This window comes from Vulpes lagopus, chromosome 12 (assembly GCF_018345385.1).
Source record: "Vulpes lagopus strain Blue_001 chromosome 12, ASM1834538v1, whole genome shotgun sequence".
Taxonomy (NCBI): Eukaryota; Metazoa; Chordata; class Mammalia; order Carnivora; family Canidae; genus Vulpes; species Vulpes lagopus.
Window position 1 is genome coordinate 71,114,886 of NC_054835.1, and position 23,389 is coordinate 71,138,274.

General features: G+C 39.8%; 1 protein-coding gene across 3 annotated transcripts; it reads left to right on the forward strand.

Moving 5' to 3' along the window:
* The first annotated feature begins 775 nt into the window (after positions 1 to 775).
* Positions 776 to 23,389, forward strand: REST (RE1 silencing transcription factor). Of its 3 annotated transcripts, none has more exons than XM_041725981.1 (4): positions 776 to 1,144; positions 3,645 to 4,548; positions 11,080 to 11,163; positions 17,659 to 23,389. In XM_041725981.1, the coding sequence occupies exons 2-4, from the start codon at positions 3,654 to 3,656 to the stop codon at positions 19,668 to 19,670; spliced, it is 2,991 nt and encodes a 996-aa protein (XP_041581915.1). In that variant the 5' UTR covers positions 776 to 1,144; positions 3,645 to 3,653; the 3' UTR covers positions 19,671 to 23,389. The 3 variants fall into 3 exon arrangements, with proteins under 3 accessions (XP_041581915.1, XP_041581914.1, XP_041581913.1); XM_041725980.1 differs by lacking the exon at positions 776 to 1,144 and adding an exon at positions 1,777 to 1,910; XM_041725979.1 differs by lacking the exon at positions 776 to 1,144 and adding an exon at positions 1,798 to 1,935.

The window sequence follows — 23,389 nt, forward strand, 5'->3', positions numbered from 1 at the left end:
GCATTTCTGGTGTAAACAGGAGGTAAGGGGTACATGAGACTACGGTCTCTCTCTCTTTTAAAAGCATATTGCTACGCACCAGCTATGTGCATGGTTACCCCAGCTTAGAAACGGGGAAGCCAGGCTTACTCTCCCACACGGTAACTGCGCCCCTGCGCCCCTGCAACCGTGTCTTGCACGCTCAGGAAGGACCTGCCACCTGCCACGTCTATGGACTTGCCCCCTCAGTTGTGTTTTGAGTCCACGACCTTCCCGGGACAGTTTCTCCTCGCAACTCAAGAGCTGCCTGCATTTTCCCTGCTTATTGTTTCAAATTCGGGATGCAATTTTTTTTTTTTTTTTTTTTACCGCGTGAGCTTAAGGAACCTTAATGAGCTACAGGGTGGCCACGGGTGGAGATTTCAAGAGCTTCTAAAAGGGCATTTTTCGAGCGCTTTAGACTTGAAAGGCGGGTGACAACAGTTGTAAAGAGAACGGTCAGAGCCTGCAGATTTTTCCTTTTAACAGCTCTATTCTCATCCTCGCGCGCCAGGGCCGGGGGGCAACTTTTCTGTTGTTTGTTTATGAAAGAAATCGAGAGAGGGAGCGAGGCTCGCCTCCGGCGCGACCCGAGGGCAGAGCGAGGGGCCGCGCGGCGCGCCCCCGGCCGGCCGGGCCCGGCCAACCCCCTCCGCCAAGGGGCGGGGCGCGCCCGGCGGACACGCGCGCGGGCGGCGGGGTGGGCGTGTCCCGCGGGCGCGCGCGGGCGGTGGAGGGGGCGTGTCCCGCGGGCGGCGGCGGCGGCGGCGGCGGCAGCGGCGGCGGCGGCGGCGGCGCGGGCTGGGTGCGCGGCGCAGCCTCCTGTGCTGGAATGTGCGGCTCCCGCGAGCTCGCGGCGCAGCAGCAGAGCGAGCGCCGCCGAGGCCCCGGGCCCCAGACCCCGGCGGCGGCGGCGGCGGCGGCGGCCGGGACGGCGGGGCGAGAGCCGGCGGTCTGAGCGCTCTCTGCGAGCCCCACTCCCGGGCCTTCGCGGGCCTCGACGTCCCCAGCGCCCAACTTTTCCATCCTCCCCTCCCCTCCCCCCGAAACTCCAGCAACAAAGAAAAGTAGGCGGCGAGGGAGCGGCGGCGGCGGGTCGCCCGCGCCTCCTCGCCGGGGAAGGCCGGTAAGCGCGGCGCAGGGCCGGGGGCTCGGCCGGGTGGGGGAGGGCCGGGCGGCGGCGGCGGCGGCGGCGGCGGCGGCGGCGGCGGCCGGGGGAGGGCGCGGAGGGACGCGGAGCGAGGCGCTGTCCAGGGCTGATTTGCAGATACTGTGGCTCCGGCGGCGGCCGCGGCGCGGGGCGGGGGCGGGCGGCCGGGCGGGATCGGGTTACACCGGCGCGGCCCGGGGGCTGGGCCGGGGGCGTCCCCGGGGAGCGGCGTGGGGCCAGGACCCCCTCCCCAGTCGCGGGCCCGGGCGCCCTCGGAGCGGGGTCCCGCGGAGCCGCGCCGCCTGCGGCCCCGGCCCCGGCCCCGGCCCCGGCCCCGGAGCTGCCTCCCCGCGCCCCGGCCCCCAGGGCCCGCCGCAGCCCCTCGCCGGCCCGCGGCCCTGTCGGCCCCGCCGGCCCCGCCGGCCCCCTCCCTCCGCGGCCTCTCCCTTGCGCCGGAAGGCGCCGCTGAGTGCGGCCGGGCGGGTTGAGTCAGCCCCGCGGCCCGGGCGGCTCCGCCAATGGGGCTGGACAGCGATTTCTGCTCCCGGGCCGCCCCGCCGCCGCGGCCCCCCGCGCCCGGCCGCCTCCGCGCGCGAGCTGGCGGGACCGGGGCGCGCGGCCCGCGGGGCGCCGTGGGGCAGTGAGTTCTCAGACTTCCGGGGCGCGCGTGGGGGCCCCTCCGGCGCTTGGGCCCGACGCCTCCGGAGGGCGCCCGCGGAGCCTCCCGGGCCCGCCGCGGAGGGTGAGCCCGGGGCGCCGGCGACGCGGTAACTTTGCCTTCCCCTTCCCGGACTCGGGCCCGCGGGGCCGGGGAGGGGGCGGCGGCGGCGGCGGCGGCGGCGAGCGGGGAGGCCCGGGTCTGGCCCAACGGCGCCCCGGGCTTGCCCCGCCGGCCCCGCTCGGCGTGGGGGGGGGCGGGGGAAAGGGCTCCGGGACGGGGGTCGGGCGAGTCCCGCGGGCCGGGGTGGGGGTGGGAGCGCGTGCAGTGAGCGCGCCCGGCCGGGAGGAAGCGAGAGCGCCCGAGTTTTGCAAAGAGCTGCTTTGTGTTTGGTATTTTGAGAAAATGGCCGAATGCCTATTGGAGCGAGGAATGCCGCCGAGGCAGGCGCTGGCGGCGGCCGCACGGAGGAATCCGCGCAGCACGTTGGGCTTTCGGGCTCTGCTCGGACGGCCTCCCCCGGCCGGCGTGAAGATTCCTTTAGGGACCGTAGTTAGGGCTGGGGCGGGGGGGCTGCAATTAGAAAAGTGGACGATCGGGCCAGCTGCGAGGAGCCCGGGCTGCTCAGCCGTGGGGCCGCCGGGGCCCTGGGTGTGCGCCCTGTGATGGCATCCGGCCCCAGCTCCGGGACCTCGCAGACCCGCTCGGCTTGAGTTCTGCACCTGGGGGAAACCGACTGCTTTTCGTCTTTGGGGTCTGATTGCATTTTTTTTTTATTTTTTTATTTTTTGAGGGCTTGCAGCATAACTTTGCTTGCTTTTTTTCCCCTTCTTCTTCTAACTTGCAAGACAGCGCTCAGTTTGAGAATAGCACCCTGTAGATGGGAAAGTAACGTGGTTTAAGGCGACTTTAAAAGCCCAGCATGTTTGCAAGAAGGTGATCCTGTAATGGCTTCCCCCAAGCAAGTAGGCCAAGTCCAGCACAATGCAAGAAAGTTGCCGGTCGTCGGGTCGAGCTGTACGATTATTAGCGGGGTTGAAAGTTTCTTTATTTTCATTAGTGAAGTTTTGAAGGCATGGAGCTTCCCCCCTTTTTTTTTTTTTTTTTACAGGAAGAAAGGTTCGCTTTTTTTCTTTTTTTCTTTTTTTTTTTTTTGCCTCCCTTTAAAAAGGTCGAGTCATTAAGAAAATAAATAAATAAGCCAAGGGGTACTTTTTCTCAGTTTATTCTTCTGGAGTTACTTGAGTTCATACGAAATTCAATTCACTTGACCAATTAATACAGGCTTCTACTTTCCAGACGTGTTTCTACTTAACAAATGCACAGTATGGTTATTGGATTTCTCCGCTTTCCGACCAGTAAACTGCTGAAGGGGGCCAGTTGGGAGGACAGCAAGTTTACTCTTCACATATTGAATTTAAAAATGATTTTAACTAACATTAAAAATGAAGTTCCTTAATTTTTTTTTTTTTCACGAGAAAGATTTAAAACTGCTTGAGGGAAGGCATGCCAGGCGTAGGCCTAGTTGATGCATGAGTTACATCCAACAATTGATAGAAATTTTCGTAGGGATAGTAGAAGTTTTTTTGGCGACTGCAATAAAGAAAATTTGGAAGTACAAAAATGTATCAAAGCCTTAATTTTAGCAGTTAACAGCATATATTGAATTTAAAGATTACATTGGAGAACTTTTTTTTAGTTATGAGGAATTACAGCAACGTTTTGAATGTTGTATTTAAACTGGTACTTTTGTGTTTTCTTCTTTCTTTCTTTCTTTTTTTTCTTTTCTTTCTTTGTTTCGTCTTATTTTTAATTCAGAATACAGTCATGGCCACCCAGGTAATGGGGCAGTCTTCTGGAGGAGGAGGGCTGTTCACAGGCAGTGGCAACATTGGCATGGCCTTGCCTAACGACATGTATGACTTGCATGACCTCTCCAAAGCTGAACTGGCGGCGCCCCAGCTTATCATGTTGGCAAATGTGGCCTTAACCGGGGAAGTAAATGGCAGCTGCTGTGATTACCTGGTTGGTGAAGAAAGACAGATGGCAGAATTGATGCCTGTTGGAGATAACAACTTTTCAGATAGTGACGGAGAAGGACTTGAAGAGTCTCCTGAAATAAAAGGTGAACCCAGTGGACTGGAAAACATGGAACTGGAAAGTTTGGAGCTCAGTGTTGTAGAACCACAGCCTGTGTTTGAGGTATCAGCTGCCCCAGAAATTTACAACTCAAATAAAGATCTTCCTCCTGAAACACCTGGAGCAGAGGACAAATGCAAGAACTTGAAGAGCAAACCTTTTCGCTGTAAGCCATGCCAGTATGAAGCGGAATCAGAAGAACAGTTTGTGCATCACATCAGAGTTCATAGTGCCAAGAAGTTTTTTGTGGAAGAAAGTGCAGAGAAGCAAGCAAAAGCCAGAGAATCTGGGTCTTCCACTGCAGAGGAGGGAGATTTCTCCAAGGGCCCCATTCGCTGTGACCGCTGCGGCTACAATACCAATCGATATGATCACTATACCGCTCACCTGAAACACCACACCAGAGCTGGGGATAATGAGCGAGTCTACAAGTGCATCATTTGCACATACACCACAATCAGCGAGTATCACTGGAGGAAACACTTGAGAAACCACTTTCCAAGGAAAGTATACACATGTGGAAAATGCAACTATTTTTCAGACAGAAAAAATAATTATGTTCAACATGTTCGAACTCATACAGGTAAGAGTACCTTGTAGTCCTTAAGTTCAGTTCTCTTCTGATCGTTAATTCAGTAGGCAGTTTAAAGTAGTACTAAAGATGGGGGATTCTGGTTCTTTTTGCTGTCTTTGTGACCTTGGATAAGTGATTTAACCCCTTTGTGCTTCAGTTTCTCTCCATGGTGGTAATAGCAATATGGGATTGGAGAGTACATGAAGAAGACTTGCTTCAAAGAATGGCCAAGAGAAATATTATCAATGTTCTTGTTAAAATTCATATTCTGACAAGTTGGGATAGATCATTTAGCCAAATTAGACTTTTTTTTTTTTCTTCGAAGATGTATTTAGTTGATAGTGAATATATCGAAGACGCAATGTAGTTTCCCAAAGAAATCGAGGATTTAGACAGGAAGGAAAACTCAGCGATTAACCCTTGCATAGAGCCATTTCACAGAAGCCTTAAACTTTTTAAAAAACTTGTCTGGGTATTGAGTTCCTAAGTGGAACAACTTGTCTCCAAAACATAGGAATGTGAGAAGTAGTTTTTAAAAGATTGGTGGGGGGCAGCCCGGTGGTGCAGCGGTTTAGCGCCGCCTGCAGCCCGCGGTGTGATCCTGGGTACCTGGAATCGAGTCCCACGGCCGGCTCCCTGCGTGGAGCCTGCTTCTCCCTCTGCCTGTGTCTCTACCTCTCTCTGTGTGTCTCTCCTGAATAAATAAGTAAAATCTTTAAAAAAAATAAAAAATAAAAGATTGGTGGGATTGCCACACTTGCAGTCATTTTCCTGAGAAAGCAAACACACAGGTGGAAAATGAAGCTATTTTTCAGACCAAAACCAATGCCGTTCAGCATGTTTGAACTCATGCACCGAAGAGGACCTTTCTCATTTGTAAGTGTACTCTATGAAAAAAATGGAACAATGTTAAAAATTTCAAACATCTCAAATACCAACATGTATGTCCATTACCTATATTTAATAGTTACTGATATTTGTTTTTTTTTTTTTTTTTTTAATAGTTACTGATATTTGATCACATTTAGCAGTTTGGGGTTTTTTTGGGGGGGGTGGGGTGGATAACTATTTGCTTTACTGAGATACAGTCTGCTACCACAGAATTCATCCATTTAAAGTTAAAATTCACTGGTTTTTGTATATTCACAAAAGTTGTGTAACTATGACCACAGTCAGTTTTTAGGACACCTTCAACACACACGCACAAATGCTATTAGTGTTTGTACCCCATTTCTCCTCAATACCCCTTAATAATTCATTTTAAAAAATAAGCTCTCGACCCATTGTGGGACTAGAACTCAAGACCCTGAGGTCAAGACTTGCATGCCCCACTGACTGAGCCAGCCAGGCACCCCAAGGAATCTCATTTTTTAAGGAAATGTTTGCAACTTAATGGTAGTTAATTTTCTTATATTTTTTTCTGCTAAGAATTGGTACCTTTGAGGACTGAGTAGTGGTCTGAACAAAATGGATAGGGTAATCTAGTACAGTACTCTGGATCAGAAGTGAAAAGGGGTTGTGGAGATGCTGTTTGCATCAAGTCACTTTTGCAAGAGTCATCACTTAGTAGGGCTGAACCCCACAGGTAAAGTAGGGTACAGTGGGGAGGGGATTCCATTGTGCTTACTGAAGTGATGGATTTAATAAAACTTGCAGATGAACTTATTACAAAAAAGAGGGCACCCGGGTGGCTTCAGTTGGTTGAGTACTTGACTCTGATTTCAGCTCTGGTCACAATCTTTGGCAGTGGGATCAAGCCCCACTTGGGTGGAGTCTGCTTGTGGCACCTCCCCTCCCGGCTGTGTTTTCTCTCTCAAACTAAAAAAGAAAAAAAAAAGATGTCTGAAGCAAGATTTCTAAGCCTCTAAGAGATGGTTCCTGTATTTAAAGCTTTAAAATCTAGTCAAGTAAAAAAAAATGTGTAGATCCTTTGGAATTTGTTGTAACCTGTGATTTTCTCCATGCTTTGAAACCATTTTAATTTCAAAAGTCAAGAAGTTCAAACATTACAAAATTACATGGCATAGGAAATGAAAGTTATTTGGAAATTCTATCCCATTAATCACTTAATAGTTTGAATTAAACAGACTAACCTTATATACAATATCTTAAAATAAATCCCAGCTACTGTATATACTTCAGCCATAAGTACTTCTTATTTATTTAACAGGTTTTTGAAAACCTTGGGGCTTAATTTAGATTGGCTATGATCTGTACAGCTTTCAAGGAATAGCCAGGGCATGACTTTGATCTGTACATTTTATGAATTGTTTTAATCAAAGTATAATCGATGACTCTTAAAAATATATGTACTCATAACCACCATGCAAGTCAATATAGAGAATATTATCAGTACCCCAGTGCTTTTGTCTTAATACATTTTGATTTTTGACAGTTCGTATTTTGAGTAATTCATATTCCCCCAAAAAGCTAAAAATGTTTTCAACAGTAAATCTAAATTTGTCAATTTAAGAATATTTTTAGAACCAAAAAGAAAATGGAGAGTACTGGAAAAGCTTTTTAGTATTTTATGTGTATTTCTAATTTTTTTTCTTTTTTTTTTTTTATGTAAAGCATTTTTTTTGTTGTTTGTTTGTTTGTTTGTTTGTTTTTAAAAGAACTCTTGGGATGCCTGGCTGGCTCAGTCGTTAGTTAAACCTCTGAGTCTTGCTTTAGGCTCAGGTCATGATCTCAGAGTTCTGGGATAAAATCCCAGAGTCGTCCTCCATGCTTGGAGAGTTAGCTTCTCTCCTTCGTCTGCCCCTACCTCTTTCTGTGGGTTCAAGTAGAATACTCTCTCTAAAATAAATAATACTTCAAGGAAAAAAAAAAAACAACAACAGCAAAACAACAACAAACTCTTGGCATTTAAAAATTCTTTTGTACAGTGGTTTAATCTAATTGAAGTTTAGTTGACTACTTTTTAATGGGTATATTTTATGTCCTTAACTATACTATCCATGAGTTTTTCTTGCCATTAATTTAAGGTTGGTATTTTCACAGTAAGTTAACAGTGGTTGTATGTATCTCATTTCACATTTATATGTGCGTGTGTGTGTTCCCCCCCCCATTTTAGTGTTACACTTGAGTGATCTTAATACTTTTTTGAAAAGATTTTTTTTTTCTTCCTAATGTTAATCTTCTTTGTAATTTTGAAATTTTTGGTAGGCATTTTAAAACCATTTGGTAGTGTATACTACATCAGGAGGATAATATTTTGATTATCTGAATTCTGGGTATTTCTGATGTTAAATGCATGGTTCTGAAAATTGTGTTTATGGAAAAATGAATTTATTTAATGCTGAAGAGTAGAGATAAGAAATGATTGAATCACTTCTCATTTAAGTACCCTAGTTTCAGATTCACTTAATGGGTCTCTTCTGTTCTTTAGTGCCCAGTGTTGGGTACTTCTATGCAAATTTGCAGAACAATCTATTGAGGAACATAAGGTAAGTTATAATAGCCCATGTTTACTAAGAAGAAACCCTGAAGTGATGTGTCCAAGGTCATATATAACCAAGAGTCAAAGTTCAGTTCTCTTTTTATGGGTAATTATCATGGTGTGGGCTGAGGATTATTTTCATTTGAGTTTTGAGTCCAAAGATTTTTAATTTTGTGGGTTTGATATTTAACCAGTTCACAAGTTCTACTTGAAAGAGGACATTTTTGCCTCTATGTGTGACTGAAAAATCACTTAAGTTTTCTGAAGTATCTATGCTCATTTTGTAGAATTGCAGCGAGAAGCAATCTATTCTGTTATAAAGAATTTTTTTAAATTTTTTTTCTGTTACAAAGAATTTAAATGTAAGTTATCCTTAGTTGATCCTTTATGTTAATCTATAATGGTATTTAGTTTTTCTTCCATTTCTTTCTGTAACTGCTTAATTGAGATAGGTTTTACATACCATACAGTTCACTGTGGATTGGCTTGTTCTAGACAGTACATATAAATAGTCATACAATAATATATGGTCCTTTGTGACTGCCTTCTTTCACTTAGCATAATGTCTTCAAGGTTTATCCATGTCCTGTATACAGTACTTGTTTTCCTTTTGTTGCCAAATAATCTTTTTTAGGGATAGACCACATTTTATTTATTTAATAAATCACAGTATTTGGATTGGTTCCATTTTTTGGCTATTGTGAATAATTCTGCTACGAACATTCATATACAAGTTTTTGTGTGGACATACGTTTATTTTTCTTGGGAATATACAGTTGACCCTTGAACAATGCAGAGATTAGGGGCAGTCGAAAAGGAGCACATAACCTTTTGACTCCCCCAAAACTTAACCACTAGTAGCCTACTGTTGACTAGAAGCCTTACCAATAACATAGTTGATTAACATACTTTGTATGTTGTATGTATTATATATTGTATTCTTAAAATAAGATGAGCTAGAAAAAAGAAAATGTTATGAAGGAAATCCATGAGGGGGCTCCTGGGTGGCTCAGTCGGTGATGAAGCATCTGACTCTTGATTTGGGCTGAGATCCTGATTTCAGGGCCTCAGGCTCTGCTCAGTGGGGATTCTGCTTGGCATTCTCTTCTTCTGCTCCGCCCCTCACTCTCTCTCTCTCAAATAAATAACTTTTAAAAACATTTATTTGAGAGAGAATGAGGCAGAAGCAGGGTCCGCTGAGCAGGGAGCTAGATGCAGGGCTCAATCCCAGAACCCTTTGGCTCATGACCTGAGCCAAAGGCAGATGCTTATCTGACTCAGCCACCCAGGCGCCCCAATAGATAAATGTTTTTTTAAGAAGAAAAAAACTCCATGGAAAGAGAAATAAATGTACAGTACTGTATGCAGTGTATTTATTGGGAAAAAATCATCTATATGTGGAGGTCCATATAGTTCAAACAGTTCAAACTCATGTTGTTCAAGGGTCAACTGTTTATCCCTAGTAGTGGAATTGCTAGACCATATGGTAACTATGTTTAGTCATTTGAGGAACTGCTAAACTGTTTTGCAAAGTGGCTGCACTATTTTACAGCCTCACATTGTATGACTTCCAATTTTTCCATATCCTAACCAATACTTGTTGACATCTGTCATTTTGATTATAGCCATCCTCATGGGTGTGAAGCCTTCATCTCATTATGGTTTTGTTTTGCATTTCCATCATGGGTAAAGATATTGTGAATCTTTTCACATGCTTATCTGTCATTTATATATCCTTATAGGAACACATGCAACATTTTTTAAGCTAAATTCTTGGAGGTTGAAGTTAGGAATTCTTTTGGTATGACCTATATCGCTAATCTGTAGCTACCAACTAGTAACAGCTGTACAGCTACTAGGAACACATTTCCTACTCCTTATCATATTCTTCCTCTTTTCACTTTTTTGTCTTTTCCTTGTCCATTTTATTAGACATATTTGTTACTGGAAGTTTTACCATATAGACAAAATAATAACTGGTATTTATTGAGGGCTTTATGTGCCAGGCACAATGTCAAATGCTCTGTATTACCTTAAATTTAAATTCTCACAATTCTAGGAAATAAAGGCGCTTTTACTTTTACTGAGGAAACTTGCCCAAGGTCGTAATTATTATCTTGTGGCCAAAGACTAGATGAAAACAAATTACAAATTGACCTTTCTTTTTTAATTGTCAAGGTTTTTAAAAAACCTGTTTTGTGGTTGACAACCCATATCCCAAAAATAAACGTTTCCTGCCCTTAAGTCTTAAATTGTTTAGTACTGAAATCACGGTCTTCTCATCTGCAATTGCTATCAGTTCTATGGCTTTTTTTTTTTTTTTAGTTCTATGGCTTTATGAGCATGATTTGCTTTAACACTGATCTAATTTATGAAAGGTTTATCTACCTTTTATAAAAATTTTTTTTCTTTTTTTTTTTAATTTTTTATTTATTTATGATAGTCACAGAGAGACACAGAGAGAGAGGCAGAGACACAGGCGGAGGGAGAAGCAGGCTCCATGCACCGGGAGCCCGATGTGGGATTCGATCCCGGGTCTCCAGGATCGCGCCCTGGGCCAAAGGCAGGCGCCAAACCGCTGCGCCACCCAGGGATCCCTTATAAAATTTTTAGCTTCATTATCCCCACTCAAGTGTTCTTGGCTTTAAGCTAACAATTTCAAATGATAGGTTTATTTTTCACAAGAATAAAAAAAAAAAAATACTCCGAGTCACAACAGGAGAAAATTTGGGTAGATTTTTTTTTTCTAAGGGTAATGCTAATTTAAAGATGCTACTTGATATCTTATCAAGATAAGTATTCAGTTCTTAATATTTAATGTGATAGTATGTAGCATTCTGGGAAAATTAAGAGGGCTATGAGAATTCAGAAAACCAGTGATCTTTCTTGTCAGCAAAGCTGAAATGTAGGTAATGTGAATTCTGAGTTAAATCATCTATGTGTCTAATACATAATAAAAAATTGACCATTTTGCCAGGAATAGGAAAAAAAAATCTTTATCAAAAAAAAAATGCTCAGTGTTGAACATTGTGTATATTGTTAGAATTGTATTTCCCTTATTTTATCATGTTTAAACCCTAATCATTATATTCTTGCAGGGGAACGCCCATACAAATGTGAGCTTTGTCCTTACTCAAGTTCTCAGAAGACTCATCTAACTAGACATATGCGTACTCATTCAGGTTGGTAAGAAATGGAAACCCTTCTATGATTTTTAGTATTCAATACCTCATTATAAGGAAGTTCTTCTAGACCTGGAACTGGGTCATTATTTATGATTTGTTTGTTTTAAAAATCAATTTATGATTTATTTTTAATATAATTTAGAAATTAGAGTTAAAAAATCAGTGTTGTATTTAAATGTAGGTTCTTAACAAGGAATCCATACGTGGAACTCTTGAAACTGAATATAAATGCACGTATGCACGGTTTCTGGCTGAAGGGTCCATAATTTTCACCAGATCTTCAAATTCCATGATTCATAAAACTGGAAGTGCTATTGTAGACCAATGCTGGTTCATACTTATGAACAACCCCTACCTTTTCACCCTCTCCCCTACTCCCAACACAGTATAACACCAAGTTTCATAGTATGTGATTTCCAGTTATAGGGATTCCTTCTTAACTTCTCAGGTCCTAAAGTGTGAATTTGTCCTCTTTTGAGAGCTGATAGGGCTTCTGTGGACTAATTTACAAAAGCCAGACTTTAAAGAATAATCGGTAATTCTAGGATCTTAATTTATTAACATATAATAGATAAAATGCAGGACTATAAATGCAGTGGAAGATTTGTCCATTCTGGTGACTGAAATAATAATGGTGATCACCAACCAGAATTGGCCCCCATTATCAAGGTAGATAGATGGCAAAAAGTAAATATTAGCATAGGTGGTCTTTTTTTTTTTTTTGCATAGGTAGTCTTTAAAGGATAATTCATTTTGGCTATAATTGACCCTTGGTGAACCACCACAACTGGTCAGAATACTTTCAAACTATGCCAAAATTTTGGTGATAACTGAAGTCTGTGTAGACTTAACCTCCTTTAAGTTAATAATTAATTGCCTGAAATTTGTGCAGTTTGCTTGGGTAGCCACTAGCCTCATGTGGTTATTGAACTTGTGAAATGTAGCTAGTTTGAATTGAAATGTATCAAATTCATAGTAGAACTCAAACAGTATAAATAAAAGCACATAAAATATCTACTTTGGGGCACCTGGCTGGCTCAGTTGGAGGAGCATGTGACTTGATCTCGGGGTTGTGAGTTTGAGCCCCACATTGGGTCTAGAGTTCTTAAATAAAACCTAAAAAATTTTTTTGACTATTGGTTACATATTGACATAACATTGGTTATATTGAGTTAAATGAGTAGTAAAATTTAATTTTACCTTTGTAAATGTGACTACTGAAAATTTAAAATTACATATATTGTATTTTATTTCTATTGGATATTGCAATTTTAAGTCAATAATTAAGTAACATTTGATTATAGTACAGGTTGTGATTTGAGCACTATAAATGGGTCACATAATATGCTTACTAGCTTTTCTTCACCCTACATTCTTGTCATGTTAATATACTTTGAATGTTCTTTCTAAATCTCCTAAGCTATTGAATTGAGTCACTTAACCAGAAACCTGAATTTATTGCTTAGGGGTATTTCCTGGTTTCATTTTTCTGAGGGTAATTTGGATGCTGTCTCAAGTTTTGTTGAGGGTAGGCATCATGTTCTATTGATAGTTGTGCTTTAGCCCTTAAAATGAAACGTTTGAAAGTTTTATGTGAGTTAACTAATTTTAGTCCTTATAACTATCCTATAATGTATAGGTTCTATTATTGTCCCCATTTTACCAATGCGGAAACTTAAGGCATTGAAGAAATGTGGCTGTTTTTTCTGTAGAGTGTCCTCCTTTCTAGATTTGTCTTACTTGCTTTCTCATGGTGTCATTTGGTTTTTCCTCTTTCCCTGTGACCTTGTATTACTTGTACACTGGAAATTAAATTGGAATGCTTGGATTCTACTTCATGTGTCTCATTTGAAAGTACTATCTGGTTGGCTCACTAGTACTGTTGCTGGGTTACTGGATTAGAATGATGACATTCTTGTATCTTTTTCATTGAATAGATAATATTTTTGTCACTGTATAAGTGTCTGTGGTGTTTTACACCAGTCAGTAACTTCTGCCTGAATAATTTTGTGTTTGCTTAAAAAAAAAAAATTGTGTTTGCTAACTGTTGTCTTTTGAATCTCTTTGCTGTATTAAAAAGATGATATTCAGTAGTTGGCTGTTACAGTACAGCAAGTATTTTAAAAATTTCTTAATGAGTAGTAGCTACTATTTTCTTTTTAAAGATTTTATTTTGGGTCCCTGGGTGGCTCAGTTGGTTAAATGTCTGCCTTCGGCTCAGGTCATGATCCCAGAGTCCAGGGATGGAGACCTACATCAGGCTTCCTGCCAAGCGGGGAGCCTGCTTCTTCCTTTCCCTCTGTCTGCTGCTCCTACTGCTTGTGTGTGCTCTCTGTCAAATAAAATATTTTTTAAAAAATAAAAAAATAAGGATTTTATTTTTCTAAGTAATCTCTACACCCAGTGTGGATCTCAAACTTAACCCCACGATCAAGAGTCACATGCTCTATCTACTGAGCCAGCCAGGCACCCTAATAGTAGCTACTATTTATTGTATGTATGTCAGGTACTGAGAAATTGGGATTTGTTATCTCTAATCTTAGTATTCCTTAAATGGTTTATCTTACTTTATGGATTAGATTTAGAGAGGCTAAATGTTTTACCTATGGTTAATTGTCATTCCTTTAGATCAGAAGAGTTAGGATTTGGCCTTAATAAACTCCTTACCCTCACATTTTCAGTTAAGCAGAGTTAAAAGAACATTATGGCTCAGAAAATGGCCCAAGAGACTATAGCATAATGACATTGGAATCACAGCCTACGGAGAGAGCGGGGATCTGTGTTTTATTGGATGCCAATAGTTTGAGTGGCAGACAGGAAACAAACATGGTTAGTTTGTTTTGTGTATGAGTGTGCAATTATAAAAAGTGACGCTAAGTTAGGTCAAACTAGATAGGTAGTCTTTTTTTAAAGACTGCATGGAGTCTTGCATGGAGTGAATCTCTTGGGTGCCTTCTCTGTGGTCTGGAATCTTTTAAGGTCCCCATGGGTTGTTGGTTGGTTCTTGTTCATGTGAATGTGTTTTAGAGAAGAAAAAGTATGTGCTTATTATTAGTCTCTTATTTTTGAAAAAGATTAGGCTCTGTGGAGTTGATGCATTTTAGCTTAATTGACAGCTTATAACACTGGTTGTTTACTTGGAGCAGTTTCATCCATAAAATGAGTCTTTTTAGGCCAAATTAAATTAGGAAGGGATCAGAATGTTGATGAGGTGAAAAATTGACACACTAAACCAACCAGTCTGAGATATCTGGTCTTATTCTCTGTTTTATTGGTGTTTCTACCTAATGGTATTAAAGTATCCTTCAGTTGGCTAGTCCTAGAATCTACACTGACATTATCCACAGCTCTCCCTTTTCTTATTCTCAATGGAGATAAACTACCATTTGATGAAATACATCCAGTTGGTATTTGCTGTTAATGATATTTTTGTATATATCACACTGGCTAGGTCCCTATTCTGCTAGCATAGGAATTCATTTTGAGTATTTTTCCATAATGAGTGTAATGGATGCTTTTTTTAGTAATTTTTTTTTTTTTTTTTTTTTTTTTACTTTGAATTTGATTTGCCTGGATGCTTTTGTGTTTTGGTTTTGTTTTGTTTTGTTGGGTGCTTTTGTTAAAGGAGATCAACAACTTGCCAAGTTCTATCTCCATTTATTACTCTTTTTAAGATGGAAAAATATTTTATTTAACAATAAGCTTATTTTCCTTTAACCAAGGATTTCACAATTATTATGGCGGCACTATTTTAATAGCTGGGTTTATTTCAAAGACGTTATGGTTTAAAAGTCTTCATGAATTCCAGAATATGTTTTTTTCCTGGGTCTTCGCTATTTTATTTTATTCCCATTTTAGTATGCCATGTCAAATTCAACTTACTATGCAGTTTGGGCTTTTTGTCAGTAAACATTTTTTACTGAAGTATAGTTAATATGCAATGTTACATTAGTTGCAGGTATGTAGAATAAATTTTTAAACAGTATTCTGTTGAGGTTCATTAACACATGAAAATGCATACATGCATCTGAAGTGTAGTTACTTCACAGGATTTCTCCTGTTTCACTGCCCCCTAGAGGAAGAAATCTTACACCCTCAGAAAAGTTCTGTCCTTGCCCTTTCCAATCAGTACTTCCCCCCAACTGATACTGATTTCTAGCAAGAAAGACTATTCTAACATTGTTCTATAATATGTTTTTGACATTCATCCCATGCTGCTTTATCAGAACTTTGTTTTTATTGCTAATTAGTAATCAATTGTATGCTCTGTTCTTTATAAAAAGTTCCCTTTTCTTTTTGGATTCTTGATAAGAACATATAAATTGTATAAAAAGCTTTGCCTTTTGAATTTGTAATGTACCTTTAAGTTACTTTGGGAAGAAGAAAATAGCTATCTGACACATTTATAAAGATTAAAAATATAGATAAATATTACTAGAATTGGAAAAGAATTAAGTTAAAATCATTGATACAAGGCAAAAAAATATATATATATATTCAACTAGGTGCTAATAACATACAGTTTTGATGACTAGATCTCCTAATACAAGTAATATTTAATGGCAAGAAAATAAAATTGAGGGGGAGAATGAATGGAGCAAGTAAATTTTGCCATCAAAATTTAAATAGGTTTTTATGAACTCCCATTCTCTGACCATTTCATAGGTGGAGGCTTGCATTTTGTTTTCTGTTTTTGTTTTTGTTTTTGGAGGCTTGCATTTTGATGCTTGCTATGTAAATATCCTCTTTTTTTAGGAGTTATACAATGGTGATACTCCATTATAATTCTTTTATTAGCATAAATATTTTCCTAAAGAGAGAAAATTCATCAGCCATTTGTTTACTCAGAGGTAAGGTTTAAATGGACAGGCAGGATAAACCCATGAATCTTGCATTTTATTAACCTATTCTAAAAGTACCAGTCCCAAAAGTGATGATGTATAGGGAATGTATATGAATTGCTTGGCTCTCTGTTCATCCTAAATGCTTTATGTAGAATAAATTATAGCTCACAACACTTGAGTATTTTACAGATGAAGAAATTGAGCCTTACAGTTTTCAGTACTTTGCTCAAGATTTCACAGTGAGTTGGAGAAGAGCCCATATTTGATCCCCCAAATTGTCTCATTTTTGGAAAGGTTTTAACCATTATGCCACCTATTTTCCCCCATTCTATGTCTATATATGTTATGCAAACGATTGTCCCCACTGAGGTCATTCATTGGAGAGGACAAGATAGAGCCAAATATAGAGTAATGCAGCATGTTGTAGAAATCTCTGTTTATGAATCTATTAGTAGTCTAACATGGGAAAGAGTTGTCCAGTTAGCTACATAACCAATCTGATATACCTGGTAAGTTTTTGTTTCTGCAGTTATTTTATCATCAGACATTTTCAAATCATGTAAAGCTTACCATGGTTTTACCTAATGTCTGAGAAATTTACTTTGTGAAAAAAAAATTAGATTTGATATAAATTTGAGAATGTTTGAGAGATGAATTTTCATAAATGTCAATTTCCATTTTTCTACTATGCATTCCATTGGACCAGTGGGGTATGGATACCATTTGGTAATATTTACTAGAGTGTGATCTAGATGGGTATGTATTCAGGTAGAATGTGTTAATCTTATACCTTTAATTTGGGGGTGGGGGTGGTTTTGGTTTTGTATGTACCTGTGATCTGTGATCATGACTTTGTTCGATTATTTTACATACCATATCTATTTGTATGCTGTTTCTCATTGATAGAATTTCTTTGTCCATATGTTAGAAGAAGGTGGGGAAAAATCAAAAGGTTTCTGGTTTGATTATATTTTTGCCTTAAAATAGCAATTCTGGCATCTGGAAGAGTTTGCTGAATGAAACTTTACTCTTGCTGGGATGAATAAAAGGGTTAAATTTAAAGAAAAGGCCTTTTGCTCCTTGAGGCCAAAAACTTTGTTTTACAACTTCTACATCTAAGGTCTGAGAATGTAGCCTGGAGTATAAGATACTCCTTTTGAAGTCTCAAAATTTATCTTAAAAAATGTATGGGAATTATATATTCTATTCCATTATATATTTGTTTTATCTAAATGTAGAACATTTAAAATTAATCTTTTCTGAAAAGAAAAAATTATCTTTCCTCTTTGAGTGCCCTTGCCCCAAAATTCACATCCACAGCCCAACCAACTTTGCCAATAATTGTTGTGTACTTCTTGATGAATCATTGTTCTCTTATACAGTGTTTGAGAGTTCTAGCTTGACGAACTTTTTAGAAGATGATGGTTAAATGAGGTAATTGTTCCTCCATTTGGTATGAGAATCCATGTCAAGGGGTAGAGAAAAGATCTACAAATAAATATGGTAAATGTAAAGTGCATGATACAGTCTTTTCAATGAATAGTTTGTGTTGTGTGTATGTTTTAACATCCAATTCCTTATATTTTAATAGAAGCGTGAGTTCATTTCTTAACCTATGTTCTCTCTAACATCTCTTATTTACCTTCAGGTGAGAAGCCATTTAAATGTGATCAGTGCAGTTATGTGGCCTCTAATCAACATGAAGTAACCCGCCACGCAAGACAGGTTCATAATGGGCCTAAACCTCTCAACTGTCCACATTGCGACTACAAAACAGCAGATAGAAGTAATTTCAAAAAACACGTAGAGCTACATGTTAATCCACGGCAGTTCAATTGCCCTGTATGCGACTATGCAGCTTCTAAGAAGTGTAATTTGCAGTATCATTTCAAGTCTAAGCATCCAACTTGTCCTAATAAAACAATGGATGTCTCAAAAGTGAAACTAAAGAAAACCAAAAAGCGAGAGGCTGACCTGCCTGATAACAATATTACCAATGAAAAAACAGAGACAGAACAGACGAAAGTAAAGGGGGATGTGGCTGGAAAGAAGAATGAGAGGTCTGTAAAAGTGGAGAAAAAAGATAATGTTTCAAAAGAGAAAAAGTCTTGTAGTAATGCTTCCACCCAAGTGACTACTAGAACTCGCAAATCAGCAATGGAAACTAAAGAAATGGATGTGCATACAGGAAATAATTCAGAAGCTATCGGTAAAACCAAGAAAAGCAAAAGGAGGATGGAAGCTGAAGCCCATTCCTTAAAAGACCCTGTGAATGATGAGGAACCGGTGACAAAAAAGAAAAAGAAGGCAGAAAGCAAATCCAAAAATAGTCAGGAAGTGCCAAAAGGTGATAGCAAAGTAGAGGAGAATAAAAAGCAAAATACCTGCGTGAAAAAAAGTACAAAGAAGAAAAGTCTGAAAAATAAGTCAAGTAAAAAAAGCAGCAAGCCTGCTCAGAAAGAGGCTGCTCAGAAGGAGCCTGCTCAGAAGGGGCCTGCTCTGATGGAGCCTTCTCCTCCCAAGGGGCCTGCTCAATTGGAGCCTTCTCCCAGGGGGCCTGCTCAGTTGGAGACTTCTCCTCTCAGGGGGCCTGCTCAGATGGAGCCACCCCCTGCCCTAGAGTCTACTCAGATGGATGTTGGTCAAATGGAGCCGCTTCCCCCAGTGGAGTCTGCTCAGATAGGGTCTTCTCAGACGGAGCCACCTCCTCCCATGGGCCCTGTTCAGATGGAGGTTGTTCAGATGGAGCCTCCTCCCATAGAGCCTTCTCTTCACGTGGAACCAAGTCCCAAAAAGTCTCCTCGAAAAGATAAAAAGGAAAAGTCCAACATACAGAGTGAAATGGCACGGAAGGAGCAAGTCCTTATTGAAGTGGGCTTAGTGCCTGTTAAAGATAGCCAGCTTCTAAAGGAAAGTGCAAGTGCACAGGATCACTTACCACCACCACCACCACCACCACCACTGCCGCCACCAAAGGAAAACTCAAAAGAAGAGGAGTCAAAAGACCAAAAATTATTCCCTGAAAACGAAGGAAGTAAAGAAGCCCCTCTTCAAAAAGTAGAAGTAGAAGAGGCAGAGAAAGGTCTAGCTGGTCTTGCTGCTATTAAGGAATCTGCCAATATTTCATCCTCTGAACAAAACTTGACTATACCAGAGGGTGAAATTTTAGATGCTAAGTGTCAGGCTGACACTGTGCTTTGTGAAATGGAAATGGACACTGATGAGAACAAAACAGAGAATCCCCCTGGCAAAGGCCCAGCAGTTGAAGAACCTGTTTCACCAGTGCTGCATCCCTTACCAATAGAAAACCATGAAGCAGTGTCTAAAACTGCTGTGACATCACCTCCTGTCACCATGGCAGTAAATGAGTCTCAGGAAATGGATGAAGATGAAGGCATCCACAGTCATGATGGAAGTGATCTAAGTGACAACATGTCAGAGGGTAGTGATGACTCTGGATTGAATGGGGCCCGGCCAGTTCCACAAGAAACCAGCAGGAAAAATGCAAAGGAAGCCTTAGCAGTCAAAGTGGGAGAGGGAGATTTTGTTTGTATCTTCTGTGATCGCTCTTTTAGAAAGGAAAAAGATTACAGCAAGCACCTCAATCGTCATTTGGTTAACGTATACTTCCTTGAAAAAGCAGCTAAAGGGCAGGAGTAATTAATCTTAGGATAAGGCTTCAGTTCTTAGTTTATGCGATCTATTACGTTTAATATTCATTTATAGTTGTAGACAACCTTTTGTTTTTTTAAATTGCTTTAATTAGTGTCCAATGTTGATTTTTAAGTGGCACTCTTTTCCTTAGGACTCTGTATATCTATTGATGGATAAATTTTAGCAAATCCAAGGAAGTTAGTGTACTAAACCAGCAGATACCTAAATCTGTTAGTTTATACATTTAATTGAAATGAGAAGGCCAAGGTGGTATTGTAGCATTCTGTTGCTTTGTCTGGCTGTAACTTGTCACTTTTCTTGCCATGTCTGTCTTCTTGTTTCACTTTAGTTTTTTCTTAGTTCTTTGTTTAGTTCTATAAAAATTGGCATACTTAAATAGCAAATTACTTGAATTTGCCTGCTTTATATAAAGTTAGCACTTTAAAATTTTTTTAGAGATGAGAAGAGACATTTAAATTGAAGAAAAATTCTCCCAACAGTGGACATTGTATCAGTCCAGGTATTTACTTACTGAGTTTTGATCAATATTTCTTATTTGTGTATGTTAATCGTCATAAAAACAATGATTTTGGTGTGTTTTTTTTTCTTTCAAGTTTTTTTTTTTTTTTTTTTTTTTTTGGTGCTTTAATGGCTTAAGATGTTGCACATTGTTTTGTTTTTTTTTTAACCTATGCAGTTCAATTTTTTTCTAGAAATAGTATTCGTGTTGAACAGTAACACTTTATACATATATATGCATGTTTATTTTGTCCTCTTTCGAGGGATGCTTTTAGTCTTGTTTGCAAAAGGGCAGTTTTCTTTTTCCTTTGCTGCAATTGTCTTTTTTGCAGAATATTAGTGTGTGCAAATTTGTGAGCAAATGAAACATGCAGGTTCAATCCATTGATTTTGAATTTCACATCTTATATCTATGCCAGAATCTGTATTTCACATAAGTTATTTATTTTAAATGGATGTAGTGAATTCACAGCTCTCATTTTGACCTTTACAATAAACCACTAGACTCTATATTAGACAGATTTTTATCTCAGATACCAACCATGAGTAAAAATTTTTGGCTTGTTTTAGTAGAACTACTTCCTAAATGTGCAGTGTTAAGTCATATCTTTGAGGAAAACCTTTCTGCATAGATGGTTGGTGTCCATATGGCTACTCAGCTGAATAAAGAACTGTAAGTGATATTTGGAAACTGCAAACCTGGAATTAGGAGACATAATTACTCCTTTAAGTTATACAGAATATCGGTTGTGAGATTCCAAAGCCATAGCAATTACACAGAAAACCTAGGATGAGAGAGGTAGTAGTATGAGTGCTGGTAGACCAGCTGCTACTTACTTCCTATGAATACAATGAAAAAGGCAGGTGAAACTCAAGTACAGTCCAGATTTTTAAAATCATACTTTCTCAGGGATCTCCACAAACTAGTGGGTGTCCTGGCTGTCCCTGTGACAGCCTCTTTCTACAGGTGAGGCCTCAGATGAATTGCAGCTATCCTGGTGTTCCTGTGGGGGCACTTTGTATTAAGAAAGAGTGTACTTCTAAACTTTCTTGGTAGGTTCTTTGGCCAGTTGCCAAAGACTGAAAGAATCCAACAGGATTTTTCTTGCTGATAGCAGTTAATTCATTGCAGTCAAAGTATGATCCCAGTAGGGAATCTTGAACAATTCTGATCCTCCCATGTTCTATTCTGAAATAACCACTTTATATTTCATTTATTTTCTTTTATCTGGTGATCTCTTTGAGGCAGGCTTCAGAGTTTGGCAATGCAACATGAAAAGAATAGGAAAAGCATTGATGAAGTGTGGTTGGAAACTTGTTAAATATCTGAGAGTGAAGTTTGAGTTAAAAGACATTTGAACTTGGGATTGACTGGGAGGCCAAAGATTTAAAGAAGAGAAGATTCTCTCAAGACACGAGGAGTAAGTTGTGTGTTAATGGTGTGTGTTTTGTGTGCATGAATGGGAATTATAAATGATGTTGAATTCTAGGTGAATTCACGGCTCCGACAATCATTGTCAACAGAAGATCAAGCTGCAAATATTTATGTTTTAAAACTTAAATTATAAAGCTAGTTAAATCTTTCTAACAACTAGTTTTAATGTTCATGGGTACATTTTATGTAAGTTACCTTTACATTCTATATGAAAAGACTCATGTTAAGTACAGATTGGAGATTGGGAATCAGTTTGGGGAAGAGATTTTTGTGGATTCTTTCATCCTACAAAAGAGAAAAATTAGATGTCTGGGGAATTGGACTAATTTTCTTATCTAGTTTTTAAGACTAGAATGCTAAAAAACAAAAATATGAAGGAAATTAAAACCCCTTATTATTAAATTGATCTGTGAAAACATTGTTACTGGAAATTGAGTGGGACTTGAGGCCTTTCTTCCAGAAAACAAGGACTTGATTGTCAGGCCTATATTAGGTTCTGAACCTTAATGCCATGTATTTGTACTTGTTAAAAATTGTTTCAATGAAAAATATATTAGTAATATGAACTTCTGGTTTAGTTGGGAGTTCTTCCATTTGAAAAATGTGATATTTGCATGGAACTGTTTGAATCTTTGTTTTCTCAGTTTCCCCTCCACTGGATAGAATTGAAACTAGAATTTTCCCTTTTGTTAAAGGAATAAAAAGTGAATATGTTATTTGTAAATTGATGTTTAGTAACTAGAGATAAACTTGAAATACTAGAATACATTATAAGCCTAATCCTAGGTAGTCTTATGAAAATGTATCTCTTTTTATCTTCTGAACCTATCTATATTCACATTGCTCTTCAAGATATCTTAAGTTATATTTTTTCCTCTTTTCAGAGCTGCTTCTTTGGGGGCTGCTTTTTTTTTTATTGAGGTGTAATTCATAAGGGGCTACTTTTCTGATAAGGCTTCTTATAACTATGGCTGGATGTTTTGTTCTAGTCTTCCAAGAAGGGCCATTTTATTTTTTAGAGTCACTTCTAAAGTCATGTGGTCTTTAACTTTGGGGACTATTTTGCATATAAGTGCTAATGCAAATAAATTTAAACCCAAGTAGACCTTATCACATGTCACCCCATGAATGTTGACAATGGAAGGAATACCTTGCCTGTAGTATAATATCAGTTCTGGACTGAAAAGCTGGGGAAGAAAATTTTCTTTTTTGCATAAACCAGAAAAACCGCTAGTGTGCAGTTTCCTTGTTGACCTCAGCAGATGAACTGAGCTGATAGTGTTATTTCAGATTCGCGAAATTATCTGAATCTTGGTTTGTGTAGACTTGCAATCTACATGCAATTTTAACTAAATCAGATAGCTTTTACATTTTCACTTTGTACATAGGCTCTCCCCACCCTTTTCAACATCCATTAGTTAATTGATCTTTGTAAACTGGCATTGAAACATTACAACAATGTTTTGTTGCACCAATTTTATAAACTTTTACAGTGCAATACGTGTTATTTTTCCGAGACAAACCAAAGGTTAACTTCTCAAGGTTCTTGCTGCCTGCTTTAGCAGCATTTGATGGGAGGATCTTTTATATACATTTGTAATAGATGAAAAACCAGATTGCGAATCCTTTTTTTTTTTTTTTTAAAGCTTAAACCATGTACCAAGTTTTTGGTCCAAATTGTGTAGGATAAGTTAAACTTAAATTGCATTCTATTAACCAATATGAGTGTATTTCTGTAAGCATAGTTATGTTGAAATAAAGTTTTGAAAAG

Excerpts from the sequence above, each read along its gene's own strand:
- REST (XM_041725981.1), top strand. The coding sequence starts at position 3,654 with ATGGCCACCCAGGTAATGGGGCAGTCTTCTGGAGGAGGAGGGCTGTTC. Across the intron at positions 4,549-11,079 it reads ACATGTTCGAACTCATACAG|GGGAACGCCCATACAAATGT; the intron begins GTAAGAGTACCT and ends ATATTCTTGCAG. Across the intron at positions 11,164-17,658 it reads ACATATGCGTACTCATTCAG|GTGAGAAGCCATTTAAATGT; the intron begins GTTGGTAAGAAA and ends ATTTACCTTCAG.